We start from the raw sequence: 13,222 nt of genomic DNA, 5'->3' as shown, positions 1-13,222 counted from the left end.
AATTAAATATGCCAAATAGCTGTTGGGACATAATGGAGAAGCAACTTCACTAAAAGTACATTGATTTCTTTTCCTCTCCAGGGCACCTTCTTGCGTTTGTATTATCCATCCCAAGAGGATGACCACTCTGACACCCTTTGGATCCCAAACAAAGAATATTTTTTTGGTCTTAGTAAATTTCTTGGAACACACTGGCTTATGGGCAAAATACTGAGCTTCTTTTTTGGTAAGATTTCTGTTGATCCTGCTTTGGTAGGCTCTAGAATATAAGAAAACCTTGAAAACAGCAGGAGTTTCTGGCAAAGATCAAAGTAGATTTTCTCCAGTCTAAACTTCTAAGATGACAAATTGCTTCTTTTTTTTAAATTTTTTTTCAACGTTTTTTATTTATTTTTGGGACAGAGAGAGACAGAGCATGAACGGGGGAGGGGCAGAGAGAGAGGGAGACACAGAATCGGAAACAGGCTCCAGGCTCCGAGCCATCACCCAGAGCCTGATGCGGGGCTCGAACTCACGGACCGCGAGATCGTGACCTGGCTGAAGTCAGACGCTTAACCGACTGCGCCACCCAGGCACCCCGATGACAAATTGCTTCTTAAAAGCCCAGGCAACTGTCAGAGAAGCAGGGGTTCTCGTTTTGTTCGTTTTGCATATATCGGGGTATATGGAGGTAGGGAAAGTGCCAGACTTAAAGACGGCTGTAATATCTGCCTGTGGCAGATATTCTTTGATATTCCTGCTCATATACTGCAGGGAAGCAATCATCTGGTAAGTGCCCACTTCCCTTTTGTATGCTTTGTGCGAAAGTGAAAACTAATTTCTCACCCGTCATAAATGATGAGACTCCGCTGTCATTCCCATCTCCTACCTGCCAAGGGACCAGCCTCCCTCACCAAGACAACCTGATGTGCATTCCCCACTTCATTTGTCTACTTATAACTAATATAGACGTTTCCTTCCTTATCTGTTTGACCAGACACTACTGTTGGGCCGGTGTCGACTACATCTTCAAATTTCCCTCTCAAAACTACCTGCCACTTTTGGCATTCTTTGAAACATCTCCTTGGAGTTTTCCTAAAAACCACCTAATAACAGAAATGATGGAACCGTAACTAACACCTCTTTATGTTGCCGAATAAGTTAACAGATCACTTCCACGGCAATCATCACGTTCAAGCTTTATGACTGCCTCTCCATTTTATAAATGAGAAAATGAAACACAAATAACTCATGGTGATAATGACAATAGCAATGGAGAAGTGAAACGAGGGAAGACAATGCCTTCCACGTTGTGAGCCCCTTCTTACGGCACGAGATAGGCGCTTTACATATGTTGCCTACTTAGATAACATTCTCACAAAAGCCCTATCAGGTATCATTTCCTCCATTGTGCAAAAGAGGAATCGGAGACTCGGAGAATTCTCCTTACTTGCTCAAGATCAATAGTAAGTGGTAGAGCTGCATCCAAAGGCACATCCGAGTATGAAGTCAGCGGTCTGTCTTGATCGTTACCAAATTAGCATGGAATGAAAGGAGATTTGAAGATTCTGGTTCTCAGGGTAACACTCCTGAGGTTTATTCGGTAGTTTGGTTTCAGAATATTCCCTTTGAAGTTTCACCAAGACCCGGGGTTGGTGCTCAGGAACAGCCTTCTGAATACACCTGTAAGGGGTAAAGTGTCTCACCCTCAGTTCAGAGCTGGCAGTGAAAACTGATAATTCATGATTTTACGGTCTTAGGAAAAACCACATGCTTCAGGTCTTTGGGTGTTAAGTATCTAGCAGCAGACTTTTTAATGAATTTACTATTAGTACATAAAAACATAAGTATAAATTCCATGAGTTAGGATTTCTACTAAGAAGATGTAAATTAAATTAGGTGGCAACATTCAAGTCGGAGCAAACACTAATTATAATCTCTCATTGTTGTCTAGGTTCAATGACAACTCCTGCAAACTGGAATTCTCCTCTGAGGACTGGTGAAAAATACCCACTAATAGTTTTTTCTCATGGTCTTGGAGCATTCCGGTAACGTGTGAGAGGAAAACTTTTAACCCCTAAGGTCCAATGGCAATGCATTCCCTGCCCTCCCCTCGCAAAAAGAAGAGCAGAGTTTGGAGTATCATGGTCACCCCCGTCTTGGAGGAATTGGGGTTCCTCAAATGTTGACCATGGTCTGTTGATCAGTCCAGCCCTATCTGGTCAAGTAGTTTGTTCTCTCCTTCCAGCTCATGGGGACTAGCCTCATGATGAGGACAGAAGAGGTGGCATTTGGGGCTGTCACCCTTCTATAGTACAATACACTCTCACAACCATCCCCTGGATTAGCTCAGGTCTTCTGAGAAGCGTGCACCAAGATTGGATTGGCTATAAGACATTTATGGAGAGAAATGCCCATGAAGGATAGAGGGAACAGAGAGGAAAAGACAGAATCTTCAGATCATGATGCAGGTTGGACACTTGGGAAGGAGATGGGGAATGGAGAGATTGGGTATGGAGAATCCCAGATTACAGCACAGTTCTAGCAGAGACTGGACCAGGCCAAATGAGAGAGTGCTTAACTCGAAGTTGCTCATCAAAGGAGCCTCGCATCTCACAGGAATGGGTCTCCATTGCTACCCGTGCCATGCCCAGTCACTGGGCACAGCCCACAGGAAGCTTAGCTGGTGGTGGTGGATCCAAAGGGGAAGGGGCTCAGTGGGGTCTTTAGTCAACTATGCTCTCTGTGGCATGATCTCAGAGTGGCACGTTTTCATGACCGCCACACCCACGCCTCCTCTGTTTTCTCAACTGCCTACCTTTCTTTCTACCTCAGAGGATTATAAGACTTTCAGAAAATTAAAGGTGACTTTTAGTTGGCCAGAAGTTGGGTAGCTTCTGCAATAAGAAATTATCTTCGGTACTTCAATTGGAGCCATTTCTTTGATTTCTACCAGACCAGTGGTTGGCACGTTAGAATCTGAGGACCAACTCTAGCCTGCTGCTCAGTTCTATAAATAAAGCTTTACTGAAACACATCCACACTCATTCGTCTTTCGCATTGTCTGTGGCGACTTTTGTGCTACGACAGCAGAGTTGAGCAGCTGTGACAGATATCGTATTGCCCACTAAGCTGGGAATATTTACACTCTGGCCTTTTCCAGAAGACGTTTGCTGATCCCTGTACTAGACCCATTTCCCCTTCCTGGGTCGATTGCGTATCTTCAACAATAGAGGATATCGTTCCCACTACCTCTCTTTGGTTCTCTATTGCCATTTCCTATTGAATGCATGACACGAGAAGATCGTCCAGAATGAGGAACTGGAAGGGGTCAATGCAGCTTACTTAGCACATGATTGTTTCCAGTCGTTTAAATAAATAACAGTTGACACGTGTTCAGCCTTTCCCCTGTTTTAGATGTGGTTATAAGCACTGAAAACATATTAATGTACTTAATCCTTGCAAGAATCCCACCAGTTATCATAGTGTTGCAGAGGACAGATAAGTGACTTATCCAAAGCAGTGGTAGATTCAAATGTAGTGGTCAGACAGCAGGTCGTGTTCTCTTCAGCACCACACTGCACTGCCTTCCTACATACGCTGTCTTAGCAAAACCTTCTAACTGTTCTAAAGCAAAGGCTTTATAAAGTCCCATTTTACAGGTGCAGACAAAGATCTGGTCATGCAATTGCCTAAAGTTATATACTTGGTCAGTGGTAGGACCAAGATTAAAATCCAGCGCTCTCAAAGGCAATATTTAGAATCACTGCATCACGGTTTCTCAACCTCAGGACTACTGACATTTCTCAGAATTTCTTATCGTGGAGGGTAGCCCTGTGCACTGTAGGATTTTTAACAGCATCCCTCTACCCACTGGATGCCAACAGCACCCTCTGCCCGGTCATGATAATGAAGTTACCTCCAGACATTGTCAGGTATCCCCCGAGAGGCAGAAGTGTGCCCCCTTTGAGAACCACAGCTCTCTGGTGTACCCCTGGGCACTACCACAGGGGTGTGATGGCTTCCACATTCCGAGGCTCGTTAGTGGACCCCGCCTTTGCATGACAGCTATTTCAGTGCTTCCTGTTTGTTTGTTTGTTTGTTTTGTTTTGAAGGACAATTTATTCTGCTGTTGGCATTGATCTTGCATCTCATGGGTTCATAGTTGCTGCTGTAGAACACAGGTATGTCACCTGGGCTCTAACTTCTAAGAAGATTTATAAAAAGAAATCAATGAAATTGTCGACTATGGTTACTAGATGAGGGGGGAAAAAGGGGACTGAGTTAAATTGTCAGGAGTTGAAAACCAGCTAGCATTTCTAGAGTTGTCATTGTGTGCCATGTTCATATATCATTTAATCTTTGGAACAACCCTCTGAAATGGTTACTGTGGTCACTCTTTTAAGGAGGAGGAAAAATGAAGCTGGGAAAGGTTGAGTAACTTGCCGTAAATCACACAGTGAAAAAATGGCAGCACTGGGATTGGATTCGACGCATGAGTTTGCGAGGGGGCCTCCTAGAACAATGACGATGGGACGGGTTGACTTGACCTGCAGCGATGGCTCTTTCTGAGGACTCCCCTGGGGGCCTCTTTGGTTTTATTTTTGTTTTCATTTATTTATTTTTAAAATACAATTTATTGTCAAGTTAGCCATCACACAGTGTGCTCTTGGCTTCGGGAGTAGATTCCCGCGATTCATCCCTTACTTACAACACCCAGTGCTCATCCCAGCGAGTGCCCTCATCAATGCCCATCACCCATTTTGCCCCTCTGCTCCGCCCCTCCCCCTGCAACCCTCAGTTTGTTCTCTGTATTTCAGAGTCTCTTCTGGTTTGCCTCCCTCTCTGTTTGTGACTATTTTTTTTCCCCTTCCCTTCCCCCACCGTCTTCTGTTAAGTTCCTCACAGTCCACAGGCGAGTGAGAACGGTTTTAAAACAAAGGAAAGGGAAGAAAGGGAAGTCGGAAAGATCAGAGTGAAGTGCGGGATGGGGATGAGGAAGAGCGAATGTAAGTAATTGATTTGTTTGTGTTGTAGAGACGGATCTGCGTCTGCGACTTACTATTTCAGGGACCAGTCTGCTGTAGAAATAGGGAACAAGTCTTGGCTCTATCTTAAAACCCTAAAACCAGGGGACCAGGAGGTGCCTCTACGAAATGAGCAGGTACGTTGCAGCAGCAAGAGGAGGCGTGGTGACTAAAAATCGTATGCACGATGATGATGCTTGCTGATTTAATTTGCACATGGTAAAGTCTGCTCCGAGCTCTCCCATTTCCCATTCCCAAAAGGCCTGTCGGAAGATCTTCAGAGTGATACAGCTCCCTTGATGAAAAGTCTGGATCATGGTAAAAACAAAAGACCAGCATAAACATCTTGAGAGATGACAGTAGATATTCAGAAATCATTGGCATCAGAACTTCTAATTTTAGGGGCGCCTGGCTGGCTCAGTCGGTTGAGCGTCCGACTTCGGCTCAGGTCATGATCTCACAGTCCGTGAGTTCGAGCCCCGCGTCAGGCTCTGTGCTGACAGCTCTTGCTTCGGATTCTGTGCCTCCCTCTCTCTCTGACCCTCCCCCGTTCATGCTTTGTCTCTCTCTGTCTCAAAAATAAATAAACGTTAAAATTTAAAAAAAAAAAAAAAAAAGAACTTCTAATTTTAGAATCTCAGAGGTGCTAGAAAAGGAATCCATAAATACCCTCGCTGCCAAGGCAATATTAAAAGCACTACTTTTTGGAGAAGCAGTATAGGACAGTATTAAGAGTCCAGGCCTTAGAATCCAAATTTCTATGTTTGAATCCTGATGCCCTCGCTTCCTAGTGGGATGATCTCGATCAAGCGACTTACTCTATTTTGCTTCTATGTTTTACCTGTTGCAAAGTAGTGAATAATAACCGTATTTGGCTCACGGGGGAGTCTGGAAGATAAGTGATAGAGGGCACATTGGCTTCCACCTTTGTGCCAAGCTTTACTACAATGGGCGTTTTCCATATGTCATTGCATCTAACCCCACCCACACTTCACTGAGGTAGGCATTATTACACAACAAATGGGAGCTGCGGAAGTTAAGGAAACCGTCTGAAGTCACACCGTGGGGAAGCAGCAGAGACAGGATCTGGACTCAGCTGTAACTACCTGCAGGGCTAAAGCCTGTGTCCTTACACTAGGTTGTGTTCCAGTCACTAATCACTGAGACATTTGTAGTTTATAAGCAATCAATCGTCTTTCCCACACGCAACTCGTACACACACTTTAAAATAAGTATCGCAGCTTCTTTACTGGTCATTTCCTTGTTCTAATAATCACACTAGGTGCGCCAAAGGGCAAAGGAGTGTTCCCAGGCTCTCGATTTGATTCTGGACATTGATCGTGGAAGGCCAGTGAAGAATGCATTAGATGTAGAGTTTGATGTGGAACAACTGAAGGTGAGCTTGAAAAAAGTCATTTCCGTTGTCCTGTAGTTCTTTATTATTCCTTATCATCTGCTTTTCTGCTGTAATGCCTGGAACCGTGTGACAAAAGGCTGCAAATTAAAAAAAAAAAAAAAGTGTATGTGAAGTATTATAGTGATGAGGAATGAACTAGGCTGAACTGTAGATGAGATTGCCCACAGTCACCTTTGAGCTACAGAAGCAGCCGTTTCTGTGGTTCAACTCAAGAGCTCCAGCAGAAGTGTCGTCATTTCTCGGATGGCTCCTGCATATTGTTGAGCGTGATCCTGAAATGGTGGCCAAAAGTTTTCAGCAGAATATGGACAGGAGGTGGAAGAGTATCAAAGTGGAGGGCATGCACAAAGACCCAAGAGTGTGTATGGAGGACGGAGGGCAGGGAGTAGAGGGGACTAGGTAGAAGGGCTTCAGTCTGGGTAGAAGATGATCGTCTGTTCTCCTGACACAGTGAAGAGTTTCTTGTCCCTCGACCGTCTACTCCCTCTCCTGTCTCGCCCTTGGCCTGACACATTCTTCTCCCTGAGTCCTGCTTAATCTTCATCTCAAGTCAGGCATCACCTCCTCCGAGAAGCTTTCTTGGACCCCATTGTCACCCCCGCCCTGGACTGGCGAACTATCTATCACCCTCCTAGCTCCTGGGCACCACCCTGTTGTATTTGCATCACGTGTCCATGTCTCTTTCTTCACTGATAGACTGGGAGCTCATTGAAAATGAACTACGGTGCCTGGCACAGAGCAGGTGTTCAATAGATACTCATGAAATGAACAAACTAATTAAATGTGGACGGAGGGAGAGGCAGAAGTCAGCAATGATGCTGGTGTTGCAAGTGTGGGTGCCTAGGAAGATCATTAAGTTCACTTCTGAACTTCTATGAATGCTCAATGTGTGTGCATGTGTGTGTGTGTTATTTGTGTATATGTATATACATATATGTGTACATACACGTGTATGTATATGTGTGTATTTGTGTGTATGTATGTATGTATTTCTTTTATAAGAAATCAAGGTACTTAACCATGCCCATGAAATTATTAATAATTTTATAATTTAAAAACTAATTTAGTCTATTCTAACAACCTGTGAGATAGTTATGAATATATATCATGCTTTTTCATATAGGACTCTATTGACAGGAATAAATTAGCAGTAATTGGACATTCTTTTGGTGGAGCCACAGTTATTCAGACTCTTAGTGAAGACCAGAGATTCAGGTAAGAGGAGGCAAAGAGAGAAAATAGTAAGCTATTGGAAGAGAGGAAGTGATAACCTATGTGAGATAGAGTATTTTTCAAATTCTTAATGAGGAAGGAACCCTTCAGGGCTTATAAGTCTGTTCTTTTGCCTCCATAAGTACTCTATATGAATTTTCCTAGACAGAAATAATCTACTTCTCTTGCTATCATAAGATCTCCCCATTCCTATATATTTTTCTTCATCATTCTTATTTATCTGCTTAAGGACTTAACATTTTCACTTGGAAATTTATCTTTATACATCATTTTATTTTATTATTATTTTTTAGTGTTTATTTTGGGGAGAGAGAGACAGAGCGTGAGTGGGGGAGGGGCAGAGAGAGAGGGAGACACAGAATCTGAAGCAGGTTCCAGCTCTGAGCTGTCAGCACAGAGCCTGACGTGGGGATCGCACCCACAGACCGCGAGATCATGACCTGAGTCGAAGTCGGATGCCCAACCGACTGAGCACCCAGGCGCCCCCGTATACATTTCATATATGACATATGATTGTGATGCCAGTAATGCGTCTTGTAGTATTTCTAGACTTCCTCAATATGCAGGGCATTTTTAATTTTTTTTTCCCATCCTTAAGATGGACAGAGGTCTTAAATTACACTTAACTTGGGTGACAGTCAGGACCAGACCCCAGAAAAAAATACTTTCTTTCTTGAACTATGTCATCACAGACTGATGAGATCATGTAGAGCCAACCAGTTAGAAAGTGGGTAGGCTCGGGGCTCCTGGGTGGCGCAGTCGGTTAAGCGTCCGACTTCAGCCAGGTCAGGATCTCGTGGTCCGTGAGTTCGAGCCCCGCGTCGGGCTCTGGGCTGATGGCTCAGAGCCTGGAGCCTGTTTCCGATTCTGTGTCTCCCTCTCTCTCTGCCCCTCCCCCGTTCATGCTCTGTCTCTCTCTGTCCCAAAAATAAATAAACGTTGGAAAAAAAAAATTTTAAAAAGAAAGTGGGTAGGATCATCTCTGAAACTTCATCTCACATTTCTTCCTTAAAATCGGTTTCCATTTAAGGGAATTATCTTAGTTTGCCCATTTAGCACATAAAACAGAGTGTCCAAAAGGTCCAGAAACAGGATAAACATACTTTTAAAAAGAAAGTTACATTTTCAAATGATACGCCCCCTATGTTTTTCTTCAAGCCCCACTTTTTCAGGTGTAGTACCTCAAAGCAAGTGGTCCAACGGTTGCTCTGAAAAAGGCATAATAAATCAACTACAGACTGGCCGTACGTGCTGGAAACAGGGGCAATAGTGCATGTATTGTATTTCTTCAGACACCCTACAGTTCTGAAGAAATCGTTGCTTGTTCGAGAATGTATTTTGAAGACCGTAACAAAAATGAAAACATTTTAAGCATATTATATCGTTCTAAAGGTCACGATTCCTAACTGTCTCTTAAAGAAAATGATTATGTAATGCCAAGTCGACCGCCTTATGAAGCTAATCATATTCCCTTCCCACACTGAAGTATAGTACCAGTGAGATTAACCTGTAATGAACCAGTGTGGTGCATGTCCATTAATCCTGGCATCATCAGGAACGCTGTATTTCGGCCAGCGTGTAACCAGCTTTTTATCATTGTCTACAAACACCTGCAGGTGTGGTATTGCCCTGGATGCATGGATGCTTCCATTGGGTGATGAAGTATATTCCAGAATTCCTCAGCCCCTCTTTTTTATCAACTCGGAACGGTTCCAATATCCTGCTAATATCATAAAAATGAAAAAATGCTACTCACCTGACAAAGAAAGAAAAATGATTACAATCAGGTAAGTATTAGTGATTTATTTCATCTTCTGAAAAGAAACTTGAAACTTGGATAAGCATCCCAAGGTACCATTGGTAGCCGTCCCAGAGTTGTTAAATTCACTGTTTAGACTTTCAATAAGGGAGAATATTAGATACTTTCAGGGTCTAAGAGCCTTTGTGTTTACTCTTTAAAATGCAAATGTTTTGAGTAGTGTTAACGTATGTCATTCATATATTGATCATTAAAATTTGCATTAGGATACATGCTATTTTTTTTTTAATTTTTTTTTTTTTTCAACGTTTATTTATTTTTGGGACAGAGAGAGACAGAGCATGAACGGGGGAGGGGCAGAGAGAGAGGGAGACACAGAATCGGAAACAGGCTCCAGGCTCCGAGCCATCACCCAGAGCCTGATGCGGGGCTCGAACTCACGGACCGCGAGATCGTGACCTGGCTGAAGTCGGCCGCTTAACCGACTGCGCCACCCAGGCGCCCCGAGGAGTCTTTTTTATCTGATGTGGTCAGAAGACACCTTGGAAGACACGGGAATAGAATTGGCCTTGAAGGATCAAGAGACATTAAACAGATAGTGAGGAGGGTCTAAGGTGGTTTAGTTAAGGACCTCAATTTAGCTTCAAGTTAGTTAAGGACTTCAATATTTGTATGTATAAGTCTAATTCTAAAACAGAGGTAATGCAGAACGCCTAGCCTCCCTCAACCCCACTTCCTTACTAGGCTCTTTACCTTTTTCATCCTTTCTCTGTGAGGAGCCTGGAAAGAATAGCTCATACTTAAGAGCTCATCCTGACTTCCATTTCCACTTTGACTCCTGTGGACCAGCTTCCTGAACGCCACCAATGTACCGAAATGCGTCCTGTGGAGGACATAAAAGGCCCAGCAGCCTGTTCGCGGCCTCAGGCTTGCTCTCTGCATCCGTTAGACACTGTGGACTCCCCCTGTTTCTCCTCCCCTGGTTACCACACCCCCACTCTTTCCTGCTCCTCCCTCCATCTAGACTGCACCCTCCCTTTCTCCCCGACCCTCTCCTTCTCCTGAGGCCATTCCTCCACTGTTGGTAGCATCCAGCCCTCTCATGACCCGGTTCTACCTTCTGACACTCACGTTATGTTTGGAAGCAGGGAAGAAGGAGCAGGAGGCAGGTGGCTCTGGTTTGAGTACAGATAAACTGAAAGGGTGGTGTTTGCTTAGAAGCAGCAGCAAAGTGAAGAGGAAGAGTTGCACCATTCGGGGCTGGAGACATATGTTTTCATCTCGGAATTTCTTAGGTTGGGACGGGGAAACCAGGGTAGAGATGTCTGGCCACAAACCTGGCAGGACAGAATTTGTGTCTTACACCCGAAACCTTGGGAGTAGATAAGACCACCAAGTATGGGGCTCCTGGGTGGCGCAGTCGGTTAAGCGTCCGACTTCAGCCAGGTCACGATCTCGCGGTCCGGGAGTTCGAGCCCCGCGTCGGGCTCTGGGCTGATGGCTCAGAGCCTGGAGCCTGTTTCTGATTCTGTGTCTCCCTCTCTCTCTGCCCCTCCCCCGTTCATGCTCTGTCTCTCTCTGTCCCAAAAATAAAAATAAACGTTGAAAAAAAAATTAAAAAAAAAAAAAAAAAAAAGACCACCAAGTAGATAAGAGCCACCAAGTAGGGGAAGAAGTGGTCTGAGAGCAGAATATTGAGGAATGTCCATATGTATGTGAAGAGAACAGAGTTGTTAGGGGAAGAAGGGAAGGTACAAACAAGGGAAAGGAGATCAAAGAAACAAAAGGAAAAAAAAAACCGGCAAGAAAGTGTCAAATGTCTTACAGGCAGTGGAAAGTGATCACCAAAAAAGGCCATTTTCTTGATGTTAGGTAGATTTATTTATTTATTTTTATTTTATTTTTTTAATTTTTTTTGATGTTTATTTATTTTTGAGACAGAGAGAGAGCATGAACGGGGGAGGGGCAGAGAGAGAGGGAGACACAGAATTGGAAACAGGCTCCAGGCTCTGAGCCATCAGCCCAGAGCCTGACGCGGGGCTCGAACTCACAGACTGCGAGATCGTGACCTGAGCTGAAGTCGGACGCTCAACCGACTGAGCCACCCAGGCGCCCCATGTTAGGTAGATTTAAAGAGCAGTGTAAATGATATCTGTAAGGTGTTTACAGCTTAAATAATACAAGGAAAAGAGGTTCCCCCCCCCCCCACCACCAAATATTTAATCCAAGGTTTAGGTGCAGTGTGTTTTGAATAGCATCACATAGATACGAAGTTAAACAGTGTTGGTAAAGGCTTCTGGCTCTGAGTATACAGTCCCTGCAACACGTAACACATTTTGTCAGCTCAAATTGGGACTATTCTAGCCCACCGAAAAGCTGGAATCATTTCTTCTAAAACCAAGATGCCAAGGAACTCAGGAATCTTTGTTTATCTAGAGGGGAGGATGTATAGATACTAAGATGCACAGCCTGTGACCCACAAACACATCTACAGAGATCAAATCTACAAGTTTATTTCCTCAGTTTTCACTCAATAGGCTACCTAGACCACTATCCTTCCTGCACCCTAAGTACCAAAATAATTTTGTCAAACAATGTGATTTATAAACCTCTCATTTCTCTTTCAGGGGTTCAGTGCATCAGAATTTTGTGGATTTCACCTTTGCAACTGGCAAAATAATTGGATACATGTTCACTTTAAAAGGAGATATCGATTCAAATGTAGCAATTGATCTTAGCAACAAAGCTTCATTAGCATTCTTACAAAAGCATTTAGGTAAGAAACTAAGAGTGTTTCATGACACAAACCAGGTGCTTCTTAAGACAAAACTGTTTTATTGCAGTGTGAGTCCCATTTTAACTGTCTCCAGTTGGTTTACAATGTCCCAGAACAGTAAATCAGTTTGAAGAAAGAAACTTGAGAGATTGAGTTTTGCTGCTTCTCATGCTACATATCACAGATAGGAAGTCTACCTGTTAATTTATCTTTGAGGCAGAGCATGAGCAGGGGACAGGCAGAGAGAGAGAAAGAGAATCTGAAGCAGGCTCCAGGCTCTGAGCTGTCAGCACAGAGCTCAACGTGGGGCTCAAACCCACAAACCGTGGGACCGTGACCTGAGCTGAAGCCAGACACTTAAGGGACTGAGCCACCCAGGCGCCCTGGAAGTCTGGCTTGTTAAAGGGAATCATGTCATCTTTCTGTGCAGACTGGTGGCCGTTTGTGGTGTAATTTGTGAGGCTGTCCTGCCACCTAGAGGCACTGAGCTGTCTCGTACTCTCCAAAGCTTCATATTCTTGTTAACATTTTTCTCTTCCAGGACTGCAGAAAGATTTCGATCAGTGGGATTCTTTAATTGAAGGAGAAGATGATAATCTTATTCCAGGGACCAACATTGACACAACCAACCAGCATGTCACTCTACAGAACTCTGCAGGAAGAGAGAAATAGAATTTAGATCAAGAGCACTTTTTAAAAAGCTGTCTAAAAGTGTGTGTATGTGTGTGATTTTAATGTTTTTTTTTCTCAAATAACTCTATTGTAAAATGTAGACTATATCATAACAGTGATTGAAGCTTGTACTGGAATTTCTTTCTTTAAATGTAAAGAACGACTGCTATGTATAACAATCATACCAGCCTAAATTTTTATTTTACTAAGATGATACTTTTTCAGTGCCAAAATTAATAACTATTTTTACATTCCTTTAGTGGACAAGTATATCAAAACAGGCACAATGCTAATGAAAACATGTTGCAATGACATAACTAACTCCCCCCAAATACAATAAATACAGATTTTTTTTTTTT

The 13,222-nt window shown here is 43.5% G+C and overlaps 1 protein-coding gene across 2 annotated transcripts in view; it reads left to right on the top strand.

Annotated features, from left to right (window-relative positions):
• The window catches only part of PLA2G7 (phospholipase A2 group VII), a 40,793-nt gene extending 27,571 nt beyond the window's left edge, over positions 1–13,222 (top strand). For both annotated transcript variants that reach the window (XM_086707014.1, XM_025925161.2), the window contains 9 exons: positions 82–226; positions 1,934–2,027; positions 4,095–4,163; positions 5,017–5,143; positions 6,289–6,402; positions 7,547–7,638; positions 9,273–9,443; positions 12,043–12,191; positions 12,733–13,222. In XM_086707014.1, the coding sequence (XP_086563140.1) occupies positions 82–226; positions 1,934–2,027; positions 4,095–4,163; positions 5,017–5,143; positions 6,289–6,402; positions 7,547–7,638; positions 9,273–9,443; positions 12,043–12,191; positions 12,733–12,863 (1,092 nt within the window). In that variant the 3' untranslated portion in view covers positions 12,864–13,222. The remainder of the gene's footprint in view (positions 1–81; positions 227–1,933; positions 2,028–4,094; positions 4,164–5,016; positions 5,144–6,288; positions 6,403–7,546; positions 7,639–9,272; positions 9,444–12,042; positions 12,192–12,732) is intronic.

Source organism: Puma concolor, chromosome B2 (assembly GCF_028749965.1).
Source record: "Puma concolor isolate L17-30 chromosome B2, mPumCon1.1.hap2, whole genome shotgun sequence".
NCBI lineage: Eukaryota > Metazoa > Chordata > Mammalia > Carnivora > Felidae > Puma > Puma concolor.
The sequence above is the reverse complement of the archived record's forward strand: the minus strand, read 5'-3'. Positions and strand labels throughout refer to the sequence as shown.